The sequence below is a fragment of the Ursus maritimus genome, unplaced genomic scaffold (assembly GCF_017311325.1).
Source record: "Ursus maritimus isolate PB19 unplaced genomic scaffold, ASM1731132v1 scaffold_17, whole genome shotgun sequence".
Taxonomy (NCBI): domain Eukaryota; kingdom Metazoa; phylum Chordata; class Mammalia; order Carnivora; family Ursidae; genus Ursus; species Ursus maritimus.
The window spans coordinates 46,449,496-46,472,735 of NW_024424119.1; the positions used below are offsets into that span (position 1 = coordinate 46,449,496).

The window sequence follows — 23,240 nt, forward strand, 5'->3', positions numbered from 1 at the left end:
AGCAGTATCAGAGCAATACATCCATATACAATTATCCCAATGGCAGAGAAGGGGATAAAGTAAATATAGATGTAAAAAAATTCTGTAGTTACCGCTAAAATGTTAACTTTATAGTTATCTGGGTTCATTTTTTGTCTACACTTCTTTACATTTTCTAAAATGAACATGTATTATTTTCATAATCATAAAAATGGTTAAGTGAATCCCTTCTAAACAGCTCAACCAAAAGTAATATTAAAGATCTACAAAAGAGCAACTTACTTATTTTATAAGTTTAATATGAGATAAAGATTATTTTATTTTCTCAAGGTAGTATGTGAAGAAAAATAATACCGAAGCATCCCAAACTTCAGAAAATATCATTACGGTCCATAAATTATACAAATATGTTAATTACAAAATAGTATAAAAATATATCTTACGTAAAGAAGCCACATATAAATGCATCTGTTTATTTCTTTGTTCTGTTTAGTCAAAAGCTATCTTGTTTACATTATATTATAACCTAATATGAACCATGTAATCAGGAAAGAATACCAGAAAACAGTTTGAATTCTATAAAGTCACTGCATTTGAGAAAAGCCCACAGTGTTTTGCATGTGAGACTTCTCAAAAACCTTGGAAGACTGGGAAGTTAGGAATAGGCTTCGTTTTATAGCTAAAGAAAGTCACAGAGCCATTTAAAAAAATGTGCTCGGGAACATACAAAGTGAATAGAAAGACAGACTGGAATCTAGTTCTGACTGCTATTCTACCGATTAGCTAAACCACTCAGCCCTGCCTTTGTGGACAAGTTGAAGCAACAAACTAACTTAGAAACTAAAACCAGTTGAGCAGGATAGGTTTGCAGGCAATACACCAACAATTCAGTATAATAATACCCAACAGCTAGATTGCTTTGTGTTTTTGGTACACGTTATAACTATTCATTAACCCACACAACATCAATGGAGGTGGGGCTATATTGTTAATACAGTTCATACAGTATGAATAAGTAAAAACATACTGTGGGATTATAATGACTACAAAATCAAATGAGAAACCTACAGAAAAAAAAGTCCAAGGCCTTCCTCTAATTAAACTTCAATCCACAAATAAAACAGGGTACGTTTGTTGAAATGCCAAGCATCCCTTCTTTTTCCTTATTATTTCCATTGATGTTTCCCAAACTGAACATAACATCCCAAAAATGATAGATGAGACTGAAGAGAACCTAAAAGCTACTCAGTTCATCCAATCTCCTTCAGAGACCACAACATCTAAATTTTCCCTAGAATATTTCTTAAGGATTACACCTTTAAAAACCATTTCCAAAATTAAAAGGAACTAGAGAATATGATGTTCTCCTCATAATTAACAATGCTACTCATAATTTCTTGCTTTTGCTCACATGGATCAAGTAAAAGCACTTGATTTTTAAAAATAAATAATAAAATCTAGTAAGATCCCTGGTAATATGCCAGTTTCTAGGAAGCATCTAAGACTGAAACAAAAGTTACAGAGTATCTAAAGAGTCTACAATTTACTAAGTAAGGTTATTTAACATTCTCCAGCCAGGTTGAAAATATTCCTACTCCTATCATTTTCCTTATGACTAGGCAGAATACATTCCTTTTTCTAATTGAATAAATTTCCCCTTCCCTTGATGCTTAGCTGTCTCCCTGGCAAGGGTATCATATAGAACAGCTGTTATATTACCAGTATACAAGCAATCCCATCTGATCTAATTGCAAAACATATGGACAGAATGAAACCAAATTTGGGGGGCTCTGTATCTTTAAAGGAAGAAATAAAGCTCTTCTATTGGTAAAAGCTGTGAACAATGCAATGAATTCAAATTTTGCACAATTTAAACAATATATATTTCACTAAACTACTTTAATTAATTTTAAGTGCATGTTTTACAACCCCCAAACAGAAGGATATGGATAAAGAACCAGCTCCATCTTCAGCCTTTTCTAAGATCTCAGCTAAATGTCCCCTAGAGGTATCAAATCTTAGATATGTTGACCCTACACTGTTTAAGATTTGTCAGGCCTCAGGAATAGTTTCCTTTCTTGGGTATTATCTTCAGTAATCTATTTTCTTCAGAACCACAACTCAATGAGAGCAAATATCTCTGAGGCAGATCAAAATTGCTGAGTCAATGTCAAGAATTAAAAATTAAACTAGCCCTGGTGATATCACCTGACTTGATCTCACATAAAGAAAAGCTTACTAAGCTTATCACAACTTTTTATTCATTTTTTTCCATTTTATTCATTTATTTTTTATGACTATAAAATAAAAATTGGATGTATTCACTGAAAAAAAAAAACCTTGGAAAATTCAGAAAAACACAGAGGGTAATTTATTTTTTTTTTTAAGATTTTATTTATTTATGTGACAGAGAGACAGCCAGCGAGAGAGGGAACACAGCAGGGGGAGTGGGAGAGGAAGAAGCAGGCTCACAGTGGAGGAGCCCGATGTGGGGCTCGATCCTAGAACGCCGGGATCATGCCCTGAGCCGAAGGTGGACGCTTTAACGACTGCGCTACCCAGGCGCCCCCACAGAGGGTAATTTAAATGACCCATAATCCCATAACTTAGCTTTAGCCACTTCACATTTTGGTGTATTTCTCTTATCTTACGTATATTGCTACTTAACAAAACGTAAGCATTTTAATGGCTACATAACAGTTCAGAGATTACCATAATTTCTTTATCACAGAAGTTTAGAGTACAAGAATTCCTATTTCAAAAATCTTTACTGAAAGAACAAAGCCAGTATATAAACCAAATGAGAGTGGAACTGATTCAAGCGCGGGCAATGATATAGAGGTGAGAGGTGAAGGTTGGGACGAGGGTCCAGAAGTAGGCCCACCTGGTCTCCTCAGTCCCTATGCTGGCTCCCAAACGCAGCTACAGGTGCCCCCAAACGATACAGTTTAAAAACCACAAATCTAGTCTACCTCTCTCATTTTACAGATGAAATTCTTTGCCCGAGATCACAGAACTGGTGAGAGAACTGAGAAAGAACATTGGGTCCCATGGCTTAGAGACAAACGCTCAGCTTCTCCAGCTTAGCTACTCTTTCTACAAAAGTCTTCAGATGTTCATTTGCTTACTGGTGTTCTTCCTTTACTAAGATAAATAGAAGGAACAAAATTAGGTAACAAAAACTGAATAATTAATGTAATTTGTTAGATCTCAAAGAACCCCACTTGCCCTAAGTAAGTTTCATACTATTCCTGTGAGTTAAGGGTAAAAGAAGGAGAAAAGTTCATTTCTAAACTGAGGGAAAAGACTATGAGATTACATTATTTTCCCCAAGAATACACTGCTAAGTATAGTATAGCAAAAAACCATTCCCTCTTCTTCACTCATTCAATCAGTAAATATTTATTGAGAATCTTTTTTGAGTTGGACACTGGGGACATAATTGTGAACATAACAAACAGAAGTCCCTGCCCCCATGGACTTTATAAGCCTGATGTGTTTGAATAAGCTACTTTACCTCTCTGACTCTCTGTATTTTTCATCCAGAAAGTAAGGATAATAATATTGTACTATTACATTGTTGAAGAGTTAAATGACATGATGTATGGGAAAAAAAATCCTGATACGTAACTAGGCATATAGTAATATGAGCTCAGTTAACATTAGTTACTATTCCAGCCAAAGTGTCAAATATTAAATTGGAAGTGAGAAGTCAGAGTATCAAGTCTCTATGCTACTAACACACTGATTTGAGGCAATACACCCAAAATAGTATATTAAGATAATTCCAAACAGATTTCTACACTAGAAGAAAAGTAAATAATATATCAGTCTGGAAAAAAGGATATTTACATGAGCCCTCCCAATCAAGTTCTGTAGTTCACCTTGTCATCTCCATCACACTTGCTTTCAATGACTAGTGGGCTCTTTCCTTAACAGTCAGCCCCACAGAGTGCCTGGCAAAGAAAATATAAAGAAATCCTCATCTTCAAATACCATTTTTCCATCCTGTAATTATGAGCAGCAAAATCAGTCAAAGATTTATATTCAACAAAGTAAACCTAAAAGACAACAGTTTGAAATACAAAATATCAAATGTGAAACCCACTAAAAACCTATGAAGATTTGGTCAATATTCATCAACAAAAGTACTAACAGAGGAAAGAAGTTAAGCCTTTATTCACTCATATGATACCCAGAACTCAACAAAATATGGATGTCACAGTCTTGGAGACTCCAAGAACACCTTGTAAACTGTAAAGTACTGCACACTTGTTAATTATTGGAAACATTCTGTTCACTATTAACTTTAATTAGATTTCTACAAAGGAAATTCTGTCATTCAAAAGATCAAACATTTGTTTCTCAACCAAATTAAACCTTTTATATTGGTATGCAGCCCAAATCCACCTACCCAACAAAAACAACTTATATTATTTATAAATAGAAAAATAAATTTGCTACTTATTCAAAGTATTTAACTTTTTTTGAAGCAGGTAACTTCTGTTATGACAGGTGTTTTTTTCCTGTATTGTTCCTTGGGAGAAAAGAAAAGAAAAGAAAAGAAAAGAAAAGAAAAGAAAAGAAAAGAAAAGAAAAACAGAATCTGGGCAATAAAAAAAGAGCCCAGAGCGAAAAGAAAAAACTCTTCTCTCATTATTTTCATAAAGAGAGAATTAATACCATGTCCTGAATACTATAGAAATTATGATGCTTTCTTCTCAAATGGGCTTAATAATCTAAATTAAATAGACTAAAAACAAATCCATAGGAAAAAAGTCAAAGTCACAGAGAAAGACAGGTTTTGTTCAGAGTGCAAAGTGTTCAACCCTGTGCACCCTGTTACCAGGCCATCTTCAAGGACATCTTTTGTTCCTCCAGAAAGACTTCTTGGGAGAATTGGGCTTTGAGGAGGCACTGAAGGAGGACAAAGTGGTAAATTGTTAAACAGAGAAGATAATTTGATTCCTTAAAGAACATGAAAGAATAGATGGGGCTAAGAATAAAAGAGAAGAGTGAGAAGGACATATAGAGGAATTTAAAGTGAAAAAATGAGCAAGGAGAACAGAAGAGAGGTTTTTTTGGTTTTTTTTCCTTAATGAAGGAAAAATAATGGGGAAAGTTTTTTTTTTTTTTTTTACAACAATACTTATCTGTGAAACAGTAGCATTACCAGAGGGATTATTTTGACACAAATTTATCACATGTACTTAGAAGAGACATCTACAAGGATAATTTTTTTGAATAAACCGTTACTGTGATCCAAACACGTATATGTCCAAACATTATCTTTTTCATCACAATTTTTAAAAGTCTCCCTCCAAAGTCACTAGTGTAGTCTGGGTACTTATTTCCAGTGAAAAACAGATAAACCAAATTACATACTTGAAAAGAGACTAAGTGACCACAGAAGAGGTGCCTGTAACATAATCTCAACATTAGTAATAAAGATTTTTATATCACACCTACAGTAAATAAACAAAAATCAAGATCAAGGCAAAAAGCATGAATTAAAGCTCTTTATAACTAAAAATATCATCTAACACTGCTTTCAGCTAAACAAGATCTTATATTTCTATTCTCTTCTGATCTATTAAGTGCCCTAAAGCAGTAATCTCTCTACCCATAATTTACCCATCAGTAAAAACAGTACTGTGATACTTTTCTTCCATTCTTTTTATAAGGGTGCCAGGACGTCTGGAAGTTAATTTATACATGTTTAGAAATGCTGAGATGAAAAGTAATGCACACTTTAATTTTATGGGTCTTTAAAAAAAATCAAGATAAAAAGACCTAGTCAGATTATTTCAATGTGTAAATTTTCAATTAGCCAGAAGGCTTCCTGGGGTCATAATTCAGAAGATTTGAAACTAATGTTATATAGGAATTTAACTATGCTATTCCAAAAACAAATCAGACTAAGGAATTTTTACAGAAAGCTAGGCACTTAGGCCAGGAATAAGATACAGTAAATTTGAGAAGTCCCTGGGCCTGGGCCTGGGCCTGGCCCTAAAAAGACTACAGACAAACTTCTCTATCACAGACCACATTAAAATCTAATCAAAGGAGGAATTAGACCTACAACTTAAAACCACAGTTGTAAAACACTGTAAAACAGAAAATTCAAAGAGGTGAATGAATAGCATACGATGAAGTGTAGGGAGTAAATGCCAGTAGAACAGTAGAAATTTTCTCAGATTAGTATCCAAGGACGAAAAATTTTTAGCAAAATGGTTTCCTTCTCTTCTCTTCTATGTAACTATTTCCTTAAATGCCAATAATATGGATTCTGGAACCAGAATGACTAAGTTTGAATCTAGGTTCTGCCATAACTGAGCTTCTGTGAGCCCCAGTTTCCTTATCTGTAAGATGAGGACAGTTAATAGTATCTAACTCAATTGTACCTAACTGTTGTGAGGATTAAAGAAGTTGATATACATAAGGCACTCAAAACACTTCCTGGAACATAGTAAGTACAATATGTGTGTGTAATTACTTACAGTGGTCCATAAGCCCTCAGACCTGATGCCAAGTACCAGGAGATCCAAAAACCAAAATTGTTTCTGTAACTCATTTGGCAGCAAAACCTGACCCAAACACATGCAAGGCTATTTTCAGTCTTTATTTATCCCATTCACTGTAAATATACATGCATTTTGCTGCAAATATCTTCATGTATTTGATCATAGGATGCTGACCCACTGGGGTATATTTATTAACTTCCTAAGATCCAGGGGAAAAAATGTAAATTCTGAAACACATCCAGCTCCACAGGTTTTGGATAAAATATAGTGGACCTACATTATCTCTGGAGCCTGAACAATTTCTATGTCCCTAAAACAAATGGTATCTTCTTAAATAACCACAAGCAAATAACTCTCTGTAGCTAGAGCAGAGAATTTTAGGATGAAGAAAACATTACCCGGTATACTTAGGCAGGCCCTGCATTCCCAGAATGTTCCTTTCAAACAAAATCCATTCATGATATTTTATTTACATGTCATACTAGTCAGAATTTTCAAGCTCTAAATTCTAAGGCTTGCTTAAACAAAGCCTATTCTCTTAACTTATATCATAAATAAATGATCAAGGCTCTTTGGGGGCATTAATGTGCCCTGAATCATGCATACCAAATCATTACAGAACTTTTAAGCTAGAAGAGACCCTTGAGAACTAAACTATTACTCCTTCCCTTCCAAACTATTTTATCATCCATAAATTTACCCTCCCCTGTGAGGTAAGAATAACCTGCTCTAACTTGTCTTTAGACTCTGTCTATAGGAACACCCTGTAGGTGAATGTGAATAAACTGGGTGGGGTACTCTAACAGACTTGGGATCTAAAAGGATGGCTTGAATCTAACACAATACATCTACATGTCTGGCAAATGTCTCAGTTCATACTTTAGAAAATAACAAGAATTTCCCAGTCCAGAATGAAGAAACACTCATCTAGTACATGTTTTGTTTTGTTTTGTTTTGTTTTGTTTAAAAAAAAAAAAAACCGGCTTAGCTATCTTAATGGACTCAATGAGTCAACAACATAACGTGGCTGCCAAAAACGCTACTGTGATTAGGAACTAACTACATCAACAGTAGTATAGCATCCAGAAGGAACGAGGTAACTGCCCTCTCTACCGCAAGCTAGTCAGAGCATATCTGGAGTATTATGCTCAGCTCTGTGCTCCACACTTTGGGAGGGACGCAGAAAGACTGAAAAAGTCCAGAAGAGGACAGTGAGGGAATCTGAAACCATGTCACATAAAGAAAAGTTGAGGGAGCTGACGTTATTTAGTCCAGATTCCAAGAGAACACGATCACTGTCCCCAAAGAACTGTCATGGCCCAGAGAGAGCAGACTTGTTCTGCCTGCCTCCAAAGGGCAGAACCAGAACCAGTCGGTGTTAACAAAAGAGAGAAAGATTTCAGCTAGCCCTTGGAAGTATTTCCTAAAATGTAAAGCCATGCTAGGAGGGTTTTAAAGTCTTATCTAGCCATACTTTAAAAAATCAAACACTTGTCATCACCTTAGTCTCTTACTGCTGGTAACTACCATCCTCTGGCATCACAGCTTCTCCCTTAATTCTTCTTAAAATGTCCCACCCAGGCAACCAATCAGCCAAATGTATTGCCAAGCCTGTGGGAGGAAAGTGCCTGTTTGCTGGGCAATTAGTTTCAGTTTGCAGATCAGTGTCCTTATAAACAAAAGAGGGCCCTAACTGAGGGGCAGGCAAGAGCTCTCAGCTAGAACTCTATGAAAGAAATTCTTATTAAATCAAAGAGCAGCTAGAAGACCCATCTAATCACATAAGATATTATCGATGGCATTCAGTCCTTACAGGAACATTAAAATAAAATACCTAATACAACCATCTTCCCAAATGCCAGAGAATCCAACTCTGCAAGTCAAACTAGGTCTCTCAAGATCAGTTAGAAGCTTTCCTTCTGTCAAAGAGATGTATGTACTATTTGAAGTAGACTAGAACCCATGCTCAGATAAAAAGGCCATCTTTGATTGTATCACACTGTAAAGCCAAAACTACCTATCAACAGGCCCACAAAGTTCAGTTCAGCTGCTGAGAACTAGACATAGGCAATCCATAGTGAATTCACACATAAAAAAGTATGAACTGTGTTAATTTAAGACACAGAAGAGCTACTGAAGTTGGACAGCCTTCTAAAACTTTTGTCACCCAAGACCACAATAGACATGGTTATATGTTAGTCCATGGAAGTTACTAAAGCCTTGAACTGTTCATATGGCACATATTAATTAATCCAGCTTTACTTCACTTGAAATTGGATTCTTCGAAACTCCTGCTGAAGTACTGGAGAATATGTCCATGAGGGGCTTAATAAGAACACATCCTTCTCTGTGCTTTTAAAACTGAATCCCAGAAGCAATCTAAGTGTCCATAAATAAGGGATTGGTTTTAAAATATATATATATATTAAAATATATGTATATATGTATATATATATGTATATATATATGTGTGTATATATATATGTATATATATATATATACATATATATATAATTCTTGTACCAAAACATGCAACTGTTAAGAAGAATAAGGTAGATCTTAAGTATGGACATAGAAAAAAAATTCGCGATAAATAGCTAAGTGAATACAGCAAGCTGTAAAACAGCTTGCATAGAATTATTTTGAGTTTTTAAAACTATTTTTAAAACCCGTCTGTGTATGTATGTTCACAAATGCCCAGAAAAATGTCTGAAAACAGATCAAACTGTTAACAGTAGTAACCTCTAGGGACTGACTGGAACTAAGAAGCAGTAAAGGAGTGACTTTCACTTTTTCCTTTGTAGACTTCTGGTTGTTTGTATTTTTTTGAAGTAAAGGTTCACTTTGTGATTTAAAAATAACAATACAAAAATAATAAAGATAAAATAACATCAATTACACTGACTTATTTATCACATACTAACGTTCAAAATAAGTGATCGTGCTACTACTTAAATGTGTGCTTCAAACTCTGGAAAATCTAATTCATCGTTTTTCTATTATATTTTACCACCACCACAACAAAAAATTGTCACATTACTGCTAGGTTTCTCAAAAAAAATTGTAGTCATAAGGATAACTAACACACACATGGTGCTTACTTTGGACCAGGAACTGTTCGAAGCACCATAAATGTATTAACTTGGTTAATCTTCACAGCAATCCTATGAAGTAAGTACTATTATTATCTTCATTTCACAGTTGGAGAGAGGTTACGTGACCTGCCCAAGATTACACGGTTAATAAGGGACAGAGCAAGGATTCAAACCTAAGAATGGACTCCAGGGTCCATACTCTCAACCACTGTGCTTCCTGTCTCTTAGTAATATGTCAATCTCTCTATACCAAAGCCAAAAAAGGTTATAGTCAAAATCCAGCTAGTTAATATACTCCTTCAAGCTAGAAGAGATGCAAACTTAGCTTTTTATGGTTGAATAATGTGCATTCCTACTGATGTCAATGCCACCCTCCAACCCAAGATTCAAGACTGTATTAAGACTCATAATCATGTGGGAAAACTCTCTACAAATTCAATTATAGTCCAAAGTTCATACCTGACTCTACAGCAAATCACTGAGCCTAAGAATTAGGTCAGAGGGCCATTAATGTAAGTACAGCTTGGCAAACAGTTTGGACAAATCTCCACCCCAACTTAGGCAAAGGAATTCAGAAACTCTTGTCTAATGTCTTGACAAGGTAGGTTTTATTTGTTCAGTTCCAGGCCCACTTTAGATTAAAAGGAGACAAGAATAGGAGTTGTCTTTAACTTTGCTTGAAGACTTCAATCTGCAAGAAGAGCCTATTTTCTATGTGGACTCAAAACAGATACTGGCATTTATCAGCATCCTTCAAACTGAACATTCTAACTTAAGGGGGGGGCGGGGAAATGGGCATCCCTGCCTAAATTGTGTATTTGTCCAAACATATTGACCTTGTAATTGAGGAAGAAAAAATGGTGCAAGAAAGGGATTTAACCTAATTTATAGGCATGCTCAACCTAGATACACACCTGTCCCAAATGACCTACTGAATCCATTTATTTGCAGGGAAAACATGGATTACAATGTCTTTTTTTTTTTTTTTTTTGCCCGAGTGCTCTGTCGTACTGTGGTAGACAAAACCCTCAATATCTCTTCCACCTGTCACATGCACGATATAGATATAGATATAGATATAGATATATATGCAACACATTATATATATGCACATTGTACACACACACACACACATTATACACACACAAACACACACACAAGGAGAAATGAACAAGGAAGCAGAAGCTTTGAAAGGAATCCCTTATACTTAGGTTTTGACTCATTGGTTGAAGGAGGTACTGTTCTGGCTTTCAAACTTCCCGAAATAACCCAGGCAGAGAGGCAGGGTGAACGAACCGAACCCAAAAGTTTGCGCCCATTCAGGGTCTCTGACAAAGGCCAGAAAGCCCCGTTTGGAAGGAGATGCGATGCCTTCCACACCGCAGCCGCCCCCCTCCCGGGGAAGCCCAGCCCAGGGGGGACAAAAGACTTTCCAGATTGGGGAGGGGGGCGGGCGAGCTGGAGCTCGACCTCCCCTTAGGAGTCGAAATCCGGGGAAACTTTGGGGTGAGGAATGATCAATTCCGGGCACGAACCCAACCCGGGAGGCCCGCGGCTGGGGTAAGGGTGGGCAGCCGAGGGGCTGGGTGCAGCCGGCAAGCAGTGCGAGGACTCACCTGGGGGAGGGGGAGAGGGGGCCTCGGTGGCAGGTGGGGTGGGCGGGACGGTGCCGCCGCCGGGAAGCTCGGGGGTTGGGCTCAGCGGAGTGGTGGGCGCCGGGCTGGTGGTCTCAACGGGGGTGGTCGGCGCCGGGCCAGTGCTCGTCAAGAGGGTGGTCGGCGCGGGTCTGGTTGTCGCGCGAGGGGTGGTCGGAGTACGGTCCACCGCCGGAGGGGCGGTCGGCGAGGGGCTGAGAGGCGCCTGGAAGGTGGTCGCGGCGAGTCCGGCCGTCGCCCGAGGACGGGTGGTCTCCGGGGACTCGGCTGAAGAGGACGCAGCCGGGGGCTGATGGACGGTAGTGCGCGGCGCTCCGGTCCTCGGGGCCTGGGCCGTGGGAGTCGTCGCCTTAGAGAAAGAGCGACTGGGCTCGCCCCCTAGCCCCGGGCCCGGAGACGCGTCCACCTGCCCCACGGCCCCGCCGCCACCGGTGACATTCCCCGCCGAGGTTGTTGAGGCGGCGGCGGCGGCGGCGGCGGCGGCGGCGGCGGCGGCGCAGCACAACAGGGCGAGGGCGCCCAGGCTCGGCAGGCTCCTCATGGCGCGCTCGGCTCCGCCATTCATTCATTCAGTCATTGAGTCGGTCGGTCAGTCATCTTCTCCTCCCTGCGCTCGGACCAGGGAAGCCGCCGCAGCCGCCACTGCCACCGGGCGCACCATCGCCACCTCCCTCTGACAGGCGGCCGGCCCCGCGGGCGGGCCCCAGCGCGGAGGGAGCGACCGGGCCGAGCGTGGACAGCCCGCCCTCCCCGATTGGCAGCCTCTCCTGACCAATGGGAGGCCACGCTGGCCCACGTGACCCGCCCGCTTCCCGGCCTCTTTGTAGCCCCCCGGGCCAATCAGAGGACGTCGAGGGGAGGGGGCGGTGTTAAGGCGGGAGGAGGGTGGTATGAGCCCCTCTCCAGCCCTTCGGGCTCGCGGCAGTCCCGGCTTTGTCTGCCCAAGGAGCGGGGCGCGGGCCGCGGGCATCGGGCGACGCGGAGCAGACAAAGGACGCGCCCCGCGCGGCAAACGCCGGGCCAAGTCGTCTGCTCCACTGGGCGGCGAGCGCGACCCGGGGCGGGGAGTCCGCTCTCGGGAGCTTCCCCGCCCTCTTGAACAATGGGGCGCCGGCGCCGCACCCGGGCTCGGGTGGAGACTGGTCTGGAACCCCCGCAATGGGCGAGGGCGGCAGCCGCGAGGATGTAGAGTTCAGCTTTGCTTGTACTGCCCGAGAAAGCCTGGTCTCGGCCCTGCGAGGTCTGCGCTGCCATTCCCATTTAAGGGATGGGGAAACTGAGGGCCCCACTGAGCCAAGACCCACGCCCGGACCAGACACCTGCTGTGGGCCCCGGCGCTGTGACAGACAGGACGGGAGTACTAGAGACGCGCCCGGAGCCGAAGGTGCAAGCTTCCTGTATAGTGGAGACAGACTCACGTGCACACTTTACCCTGACCCCGCACCCCCAACCCATCCCCAAGGGAGAATAGGCTCTGACGGGGTTTGAACCTCAGCGTCCTGTTTCTGCTGAGTGGCTTTGTGGCCTGAGCGCAGTTTTCTCACCTCTAAAATGGGCATGATAGACACGGAACACCCCCACACCTCCTGTCACAGAGATGATGTGAGAATTCAGTAATGAATGTACTGAAAGAGCTTAACCCAGTCCCCGGCCTGCAGTAAACCCTCCTTAATGCTAACTACTTGCAGTGTACTGGGTTCGGACAAGCCCCACGCCACAACCCTGAACTGTCCCCCGCCGCCTGCCTACTGCAGGGATTGGGGTGGGTCTGATAGCAGAGCTTGGCCCCGGGTGACACCAAATCCTGTATAAAGCTGGAATTCCGACGCGCAGCCTCGCACCATCTGCCCGGGATCCAGAGCCTGCTCAGGCGCCGCTGCTTCTGGGGGGAGCCAGGCGGGGCGGGTTTGTCATCTGACAGGGCTTAATCCCAGCCCCAACGCCACCCATTCCTGGCCTCTCCTACGTGATGCCTGCCTTTGTGCATGGTTTCCCATTAGTCACTGGCCTCCAACCAGAAAGGCAAGATGAGATTTGTATGTGAACTTGGGTATATGTTAATTTAAAAAAATGCGTTTATTCACCTGCGTGAGTAGTAGGTGGGGAGAGGATATGTACGTGCTTGTGAATGAGAGCATAAACATCTTTGTGAGTCTGTGTGTATGAGTATTATATGTATTTGTGTGAGTTTAGGGAGCTATTTTTGTGTATTATGTGTTTTAAGTATCTGCACATGTACTGGTGTATGTTTTATGTGTATTTTCTGCAGGAGTTGTTTCTTTTTATTTGTGAGCATATATGGATATATGTTGGTAGGTCTATGTATGGAAGAGGACTGCAGGATGAGAGGGGTGTGTGTAGGTGTTCTGGTTTCAGACCAATATTCAGCAAGTGCAAATGAAGATTCTGTTTTACTTCTCCTGGGGAAGGAGGTAGACAGGTCAGTCCCTTCCCCATGTTCTCTGGCTGATTCTCCCTAGCCTTTCAAACCCCAACCAAAATACCATGTCCTCTAAGAGACTTCTCTGGATCTCTGAGTGGGAATTAAACACTCCCTTCTCATTTACTCACTGCCCTTTGTTTATTCATTGATTATAGCCTCAATCGATCAATCTACCTCTCCCCTGCCTCTTCCTAAAAGGATTAAGAATGGCTCTCAGAAATATATACAACAGGATAAATTGAACTGCCTACCCGGCTTTTTTTTACTTCTCACAGGCATGCATCAGCCATAATACTAGAACTTGCAATTTATGTGTCTGTCTCTCCCATTAGGCTGCTCTCTCTGTTCTTAGTGCCTAGCAGGGGTAATATGTGTGAGCACTAATCCATGCTGATAAAATTGAATTAAATTGGAAAGAGATCCTGGGGTGCCATGGAAAGACCTTGTAACTTTAGAGTCAGACAGACCTGGCTCATGACTTTGCCAGATGTGTGACCTTGGAGGAAATCTATTACCTCTCTGAGTCTCAGTTTTCTCATCTATAAAGTGGAGTCAATAAATTATGTCTCACTTCGTTGAGCTGAGGATTGAAGAGGATGTTTTCACAGAGCCCAGTATACAGAAGGTGCTTGACCCTTGTAAGTTCATTTTTCCTTTATACCAGTGCTAACTTTGAGCCTTGTTGGCTGAAGGACCACAACAAAAACCTCTCTGTCATAGCTTCCCCATCAGGTGACATGGCCTGACAGTTGCCCTACCAGCTATCCACAAGTGATAGCTGGAAAATGCTGGGCTGGCCCTAAGATGTGCTAGATCAGAGATTCTCTGGCAGTGGGGGAGAAAAGCTGATGCAGCTTCTTTGCCTGGAGAATCACAGAGAAAGGCTAGAAGTCCTTACCAAAGTGATCCAGGCCAGCACTCTGCCTCAGACAGGGATATGCCCAGGCTTCTAAAATGGGTTAATTACCCTGTAATATGTCAGAATATGTTGAATTATTTTGAAAAATAATTTAAGTGTATAAATGTCAATTCATTCAACATTTTTTTTAAAGATTTTATTTATTTACTCAACAGAGAGAGAGAGACAGCCAGCGAGAGAAGGAACACAAGCGGGGGGGTGGGAGAGGAAGAAGCAGGCTCACAGCAGAGGAGCCTGATGTGGGGCTTGATCCCATAACGGCAGGATCACGCCCTGAGCCGAAGGCAGACGCTTAACCGCTGTGCCACCCAGGCGCCCCAATTCATTCAACATTTAATTCTTTAAATGTTTTGCTTTGCCTCTATCTCTAAACCACAAGATAACTTTTTTTTTCATTTCTTAGGAATAATATTTTATGTTTAAAAATCAGAAACACTAGGGCCACCTGCGTGGTTCAGTTGGTTAAGCAGTTGCCTCCAGCTCAGGTCATGGTCCCAAGGTCCTGGGATCCAGCCCCAGTCCAGCTCCCTACTCATCGGGGAGTCTGCTTCTCCCTCTTCCTCTGCCCCTCCCCCCTCGTGTTCTCTCTCTCTCTCTCTCTCTCTCTCTCTTTCCCTCGCTCTCTCTCTCTCTCAAATGAATAAGTAAAATTTTAAAAATCAGAAACACCTTAAATATCCAGTATCAGACAAAGGTATTATTATGTCTGTTCAATTTAATTATATAAAGTCATTGTAAGGGTGGCTCTGAAGATAGTATAGTAAATATTCAAAATAGATCATTGAGCTCTTACTGTGTGCTAGACATTACACTAAAAGCTACACATGAAATATTTTGTTTAATCCAGAAAAGAACCCCAGGAAGTAGGTACTATTATTATCCTTATTTTACAGTTAAGGAAACTAGGGCACAGAGAGGTTAAGCCATTTGCCCAAGGTCACTTCGTAAGTGATAGAGCCAGAAATCAAACGGAGACTCACCAGCTCCAGTAGTTCCCTTAACAACTATGCTATAAAGGGGAAATGCTTATGATATAATGTCAAGAAGAAAAGAGGGGAAAAATTACAGCTGTGACTCCATGTGTAACAGAATGTTGGCTGGCACTTTTCCTGTTGCTCCAGAACCGTGGCTAAGACCCTGGGCTCTAAGGAGAGCTGACAACCCCCCCATGACACACGGGGCCACTAGACTTAATAATGAGGGGCCACAGAACAGCAGGGGTCAGAGAGGACCTTGTCAGAGCAGGTGAGCAGCCTGAACGTTCTCCTATAGGCAATGGAGATGCTGTAAGTGCCCCATCTGATTCCTCTTTGCATACTCAGTACCCAGCACAATGTCATATACGCAGGAGTGGCTCAAGGATTGTTGGTGGAGGGGCGCCTGGGTGGTGCAGTGGGTTGGGTGACCCGACTCTTAGTTTCGGCTCGGGTCGTGGTCTCGGGGTCATGGGATAGAGCCCCGCGTCTTTCTCTCCCTCTCCCTCTGCCTGCCACCCCCTGCCCTGTTCTCTCTCTCTCTCTCTCTCACAAATAAATAAATCTTAAAAAATAAAAAGGAATTGTTTGTTGAACTAAATGGAGTCTTATCAAGTGGCAAACACTGTCCTAGGAGTTTTGCCTTCATAACGTATTTATTCCCTGAAGATAGGGCTGTCCCCATACTTGAAAGAACAGGAAGCTAAGCCTCTGAGAGGTGAACGGATTTGCCCAAGATCTACCCAGCTCCAAAGCCCAGGCTCTTCTTGAGACTCTGCCATCCATTAATGTGGCCACTATGTGTTGCACATAGTAGGAGGTCGATGAACACATACTGAAAAAAAAGGACACGTACACACAAAATTTTATCCTCCTATAAGAGCAGAATTTAAGAAAAGAGAAGCTTTGGGAGTATGAAAAGAAGAGAAAGCATAATAAAATAATAGATGCAGCTCAGCAAAATAACTTCATCTCCCCGATTCCAATAAAACATGGAAACTTTCCCCTTTCTGTTTCATTGAAACAGCAATGCTGACATGGACAATTTCTAATCCCGCTGGAGCCTGGCCTCCTATCAGATGTGGCTAAATGCAAGATTTGGCATTATCGGCAGACAACTTCAGGATTACTAGGGCCACTATTAACAAGTCTGCCCAGCAAAGGACATAATAGAAAACTCACAGAGGGAAATACAAATGGCTAAAAAACACTGAACTGCTGTATATTCAACTTAAGCAATCAAAGATTTGCAAATTGAAGCAGTAAGTTACCTTTTTTTTAAACCTGATTTGGCAAGAATTTTTAAAAACTGATAATATTTGCTAATGACGGAGTGCCTCGGTCTGTTGATTAGAATGTAAAGTGATAGAACTTTTCCAGGAATCTTAAAAAGTGTCTGTATTCTTCGACTAATTATTTCCACTTTTAAGAATATATCCAAGGGAGGGGCGCCTGGGTGGCCCCGTCGGTTAAGCATCTGTCTTCGGCTCAGGTCATGATCCCGGGGTCCTGGGATGGAGAGCCCCACATCGGGCTCCTTGCTCAGTGGCGAGCCTGCATCTCCCTCTCCCTCTGCCTGCCACTCCCCCTGCTCATGCTCTCTCTCTCTGTCAAATAAATAAAATCTTTTTTTGTTGTGATGAGCACTGGGTGTTATATGTAACTAATGAATTGTTGAACACTACATCAAAAACTAATGATGTACTATATGTTGGCTAACTAAACATAATTTAAAAAATAAAAATAAATAAATAAAAAACTGCAAATAGTTGAAATCTACCAACCAATCACTTTTCTTATTTGTTTGGGTGATGATAAATAACTGATGATTTAACGCAAAGAAAAAAAAAAGAGAATACATCCAAGGGAAATAAATAATCAGATGTAAATAAAGATTTATATACAAAAATGTCACCAGAGTGTTATTGACAATAGTTAAAATTAGAAAAATCTGAGCAGGTAACAGTAAAGGATAGGTTAAATACTTCGTGTTGTATGACCTCCCTATGTTGGGCTGCTATACATCTATAAAAAAAGGTGATACGCATGAAAGAAATTCTTACAATATAAAATAGTGAAAAAAATAGGTTACCAGTACACACCTCTTAGAATGGCCAAATCTGGACAACACCAAATGCTGGCGAGGATGTGGAACCATAGGAACTCTCATTCACTGCTGGTGGGAAAGCAAAAAGGTTCAGCCACCTCGGAAGACAGTTTGGTGGTTTCTTATGAAACAGAATATATTCTTACATATGATCCAGCAGTTGGGCTCCTTGGTATTTACCTAAAGGAACTGAAAATGTATGTCCAGACAAAAGCCCGCCGACAGATCTTCATAGCAAGTTTTGTTCATAATTGCCAAAACTTGGAAGCAATGTCCTTCAGTAGGTGAATGGATAAATGAACTGTGGTATATTCAGACAACAGAATATTATTCAGGGCCAGAAAAAAAAAAAAAAGAGCTACCAAGCCATGAAAAGATATGAAGGAAACGGAAATGCATATCGTTGAGTGAAAGAAGCAGATCTGAGATGGCTGCATACTGCATGATTCCAGCTATATGACATTCCAAAAAACTCAGAACTATGGAGACAATATTATATATTATAATGATAGACACATGTCATTAGACATTTGTCCAGACTCATAAAATGTAACCCCGAGAATGAACCACAATGTAAGCTATTGACTTAGGATGATGACCATGATGTGTCAATTACACAGATTAGCTCATTGTAATGAATGTACCAGTCTGGGCGAGGATGCTGATAGCAGGGGGGGCTGTGCATGTGTAGAAGGAGAGGGTATATGGGAAATTTCTGTATCTTCCTCTCAATTTTGCTATGACCCTTAAACTGCTCTAAAAATAGTCTCGTAAAAAATAAGGGATGGGGTACCTGGGTGGCTCAGTCAGTTGAGGGTCGGACTTGATCCCAGCTCAGATCTTGATCTCAGGCTGAGTTCAAGCCCTGCAGTGGGCTCCATGCTATGTGTGGAGCCTACTTGAAAAAAATGTAAAAAAAGAATAGGGAAATATTTATACTATGATCCCAATTATGTAAAAGAATATATGTATAAAAGACCAAAAAGAAATACACCAATATAGGAATAATCTTTGTCTCTGAATGATGGCACTGTGGGTAAAGCTTTCTCCTCATATTGTTTTGCATTTTCCAAATTTTTGTTATATTTTATTTTTTAAAAATATTTATTTATTTTGGGGGGCAGGGGCAGAGGGGGAGAGAATCTCAAGGAAACTCTATGCTCAGTGTGGAGCCCAATACGGGGCTCGATCTCATGCCCCTGAGATCAAGACCTGAGCCGGAACCAGGAGTGGGACACTTAACCAACTGTGCCACCCGGGGCACCCCTTAAGATTTTATTTTTAAGTATTCTCTACATCCAACATGGGGCTCGAACTTGAGGCCCTGAGATCAAGAGTTGCATGCTCTACTGACTGAGCCAACCAGGTGTTCCCACATTTTCCAAATTTTTATTTACAACGAACACATTGCACTTCAATCAGGAATTACCAGCAACAGAATTCACTTGGATCTGGGCATTTGTCTGCCAGCCACATCACTGATCTACCTCCATGGTATCTCTTATACCCTAAGAGGGAGAAAGTCCTAAGTGATAAACTCACATTAACTGCAAAGCACCTTCTCCGAACAATGAAGCTAAATGTTGAAATCCTGCTTCAAAGTCCTTCTAGAAGATGCTAAAAATAAGCTCAGAAAAGCTTTTTCTGCAGTTCTTGGAGATCTACTGAAGGACGTCATTCAGAGTGGGCACCAAGTCAAACTCTCGCTCGTCATCAGTGTTGGCCGGAGAGCAAAGAATGTGAGCCATTTGGGGGAGAAATGGGGCCAAGTCTTCATAAATAACTCTTTCCCTTAGACTGCTGTAATTGTAATAAAGGGGACCACTGACAGGTGCGGAACACAGAGCTTTCACTATCATGAGCTCACTTGAACTTTGCAGCCAGTCTGGAGGGAAGATGGAGTAATAGCAGTAGTGATAATATTATATTAGCGACTAACACTTATCGAGCACTTCTTATATGCCAGGCATCGATGCTGACCACTTCGTGCACATTAGCCCTTTTTTATTCCTTCTGCTGCGAAGTGGGAGCGATCATCTCCATATGGGTCAGTATACTGTCACTTAAAGAAATCAGATGCTTGCCCAAGGTCACCAAGCCAGTAAGTGGAAGAACTAGGATTTATAGCCATTTTTTTAATCCTCAAGTTCAGAGTGACTTCCAATGCTTACTGAACTTCCTCAACTTTGATTATTTTTTATTGCTATTATTAGGAGAGACATTAGTGTAGCAGTAGAGTGCTGGGTACAATGCTGGTCTTTCTAGCTGTATCACCTTGGACAAGTCACTTAATTTTTTTTTTTTTTTTAATTTAGCCAACCCCGGGTCAGAGCCACACCCTACGACCCTTGAGCCACTATCAGACCTGAGTCATTCCTTACAGAGGGGCAGCTAAGGGCCAGCAAGGGACCTAGAGTTTGCTGGCTGGAAACCCCAGGGCCCTCCCCCCACACAGCACTGCCCTTCTGACTTTTGGTCCAGAGCTCTTTATGTCACCGGGGTCTCTGGCCAGGCACTTTCCTCCTGGAATCACAGAAAGAGTGCCCTCCTGCCAACTTTTTATCAATGCTCAAGTCAGTATTTTAAATGATGACAATAATCTCTCAGGCAGCAGTCAGGACCTCAGGAATGGCAAAATCTCCCAAATTAGGCCACATTGTTGTAAGGGAGCTAGAAACAACATCTTTCCCATTCCATCAGGCCTAAATTAGAATGGCTTTAAAGAGGGTCCTGGGAGATCAAGCCTGCTCTCGGGCCTGTGGATCTGATTTCCTTTCTCAGAGGAAATCACTTTTCTTACAGTCGTTGGGTGTTTATCGGGTGTGTGCAATGCCTCCAGTGCAGCCCAGAATTTGGAATTGGATGTAATCTTTAGCCGCAGATTGGCAGTGCTACTTTAGAAATAGGAATCTTGGAATCTCTGCCATCTGGTCCCATGTTAGAGCATTAGTCTATGAATCAGCCTAGCTGGGTTCCCAGGGCAGAGTCTATCTCCCTTCATGGTGGAATGGTCTAGTGAGAAAAGTCCATGACCTGGGGGGCTTAGCCGCACTACTCCCAGCCTATGTTACCTAGGGCAAGAATCAACCTCCCTATACTCTCATCATTGCAAAGTAAACGTATAATGCCTGGTCTACTCATCCTGTTGCCAGGAGGATTCCTTCATTCATTCAGCAGAAATGTATTAAACACTGATCTAGAGATACCCTAGTGAACAAGACACACACACAAACAGTATCCTGCACCTGTGATGCTTACAATATAGCGAGTAAGGGGCGTCTGGGTGGCTCAGTCAGTGAAGCGTCTGCCTTGGGCTCAGGTCATGATCTCAGGGTCCTGGGATGAAGCCCCAGGTTGGGCTCCCTCTCTGCTCAGCGGGGAGCCTGCTTCTCCTTCTCCCTCTCCCTCTGTGCTCTCTCTCTCTCTCTCAAATAAATAAATAAAATCTTTAAAAAATAATACGATATAGGAAGTGAGATAGTCAGCTAACAAATAAATGGGTAAATAAGCAAGATATTCACTGATAACTAATAGGCACCACAAAGGAGATTTAAAGGGTGCTGGGACACAGCATAAGTGGGAGAGGTCCCCTCAGTTTGGTCAGGGAAAGCCTCTCGGAGGATGTGACCTTCAACCTCAAGCCAAAAGCGGCAGCTGGCTGTGCAGAAAGCAGGAGAAGCAAGTGCGGGACACGAGGTGGGGAAGGAGCTGGAAGGAGACCAGGGCAGCAAAGCCTACAGAGTGAAGAGGAAGTGGACAAGGTGGGAGCTAGCTAGGCAGAGCTCTGCAGCCATGCCAATTGGATTTTCCTTGCCAAGCAACAGCAAGTCAAGGGGGAGTGTTGAGGAGGGGGATGGAGGTGAATCTCAGGGCAGCAAGGGCGGCAGCAGGGAAGCAGTGAGAAGGCTGAGTTGCCCAGGGGTGAGAAGACAGACAGACTGGCCTGGGACTGTCCTGGAGGCACATTCAGGATCCAGTTTAGAGGCCGGCTTGTCAAGACTTGCTCTTGGATTGGGTGTGGGGTAAGGGGAAGAAAGCATCAAGATTGATGTCTAGGTTGGGGGGAGGGGGGGTCAATGGGTGACTCATGCAGTCCCAGAACATCAAGGAAGCAGGGAGATTCGCCTGCCCCCTGGGCGTGCTGTTGCCCACGGAGATCTCCTAGCTCCGACGAGCCCAACCACAACATAGGAAGCAAGTGCAGCGCTTGTCAGACCCTGTGTAACCACGCTGGGGGAGGGCATCAAAGGAGTCTTCTGAAGGGAGGGCCCTGTGAGCAGAGTCTCGAAGGAGCAACAGGAAAGAGGAGAAGGGCTTTGGCATCATAGATCACAGTTGTGAAATAACAAATGCCGACCTGGCTAATGGTAGTGGTGGAAGGGGCTAGTGTCTGCGAAGCCCTAACGATGTGCGGGGGGCTGTCCCGAGCACGAGTTAATGCACGGAGTCCTCACAGAGGAACTCGAGGACTGGAGACTCCGATGATCGTCTCTGCTTGGCAGTCGAGGAGATCAGGCGCGGCTAAGCCCTGCCTTGGAACTCACCAAAGGCCGTACCACCCCACACCAGGCTTTGGTCTTAGGCACTTGAGCTCTGGAGGCCTCGCCCTCATCGCCACACAAACCGCCCCCCTGGGAGGCAAGCGCAGAAAACAGAGGGTGGCGGAAGGCAGACGTCGAGAGAAGGTGACATAAATGACGTGGAAGTATTTTGCGAACAGGAAAGCACTGCCCCCACGCAGAGTACCATCACTGTTATTAAAGAACTGGCCTCCCCTCCATGCGAAGCCAAGGTTTCTGGAGTATTGGCCTCTGGAGTTTTGGAGGACCGTGGCTGCTCAGAGGTCCTGCCCAAACAGAAGGAATCTCCAGGGATGGGCTGCCGTGACTCTGACCGCGAGCTGGGGAGTGGCAGGTGTGGGCTCCAGTCCTAGTCTTGCCCCTAACTTGCTACACAGCTTCGGATGAGTCATCTGTCCAGCCTGGTTCCCCCAACCGGAAGATGGAAGAAGGGAAGAGTGGGGATTCTAAGGGCTTTTCCAGACTTTGCATTTTGAACAATCGCTCCCGCTGTTGGTGCTCTGTGTCTCAGGCAGCTAACAAAAGGAACATCTGTGTGGGGCCCTTTACTAAAGCAGAATGCCACCTTGGATAGGAGGGGCACCTTGCAAAAAGCACCGGTCGCCTATGGCTTATGTCTCCCGAGTCCACAGATGTCCAAGTCAAACACGCCTCATTCCTCCCGCCCCTGCCAGGACACTGGTCTCCAGGGCCCTTAAGTCTGGCCCATTCCTGTCCCTTTGAATCCTTCGGGGAGCGGGGGGTGTGAGCAGCACAGACAGTATCTCAGACCCCACTTCTGAGGATACAGCCAGAAAATGCAGGTGCTGATTACATCCCGTGGGGTCCTGTTTTGAGTTTTCTGTGAAGCACAGCCCTCAGGCCTTCCTCACGTGTGCTCCATCCCGTGTCATCGGTTTGGGATCCCCTGCCCTGGAATAAAAAGCATTCATTTGGGAGACAGCACTGGATCTTTCTCCGTATG

The 23,240-nt window shown here is 42.8% G+C and overlaps 1 protein-coding gene across 1 annotated transcript in view; it reads right to left on the reverse strand.

Moving 5' to 3' along the window:
• Window positions 1–11,978, reverse strand: part of MEGF9 (multiple EGF like domains 9) — an 81,788-nt gene extending 69,810 nt beyond the window's left edge. Inside the window, exon 1 of the mRNA XM_040631802.1 lies at window positions 11,215–11,978. Within this exon, the coding sequence (XP_040487736.1) occupies window positions 11,215–11,818 (604 nt within the window). The 5' untranslated portion in view covers window positions 11,819–11,978. The remainder of the gene's footprint in view (window positions 1–11,214) is intronic.
• Between the last annotated feature and the right edge of the window lie 11,262 nt (window positions 11,979–23,240).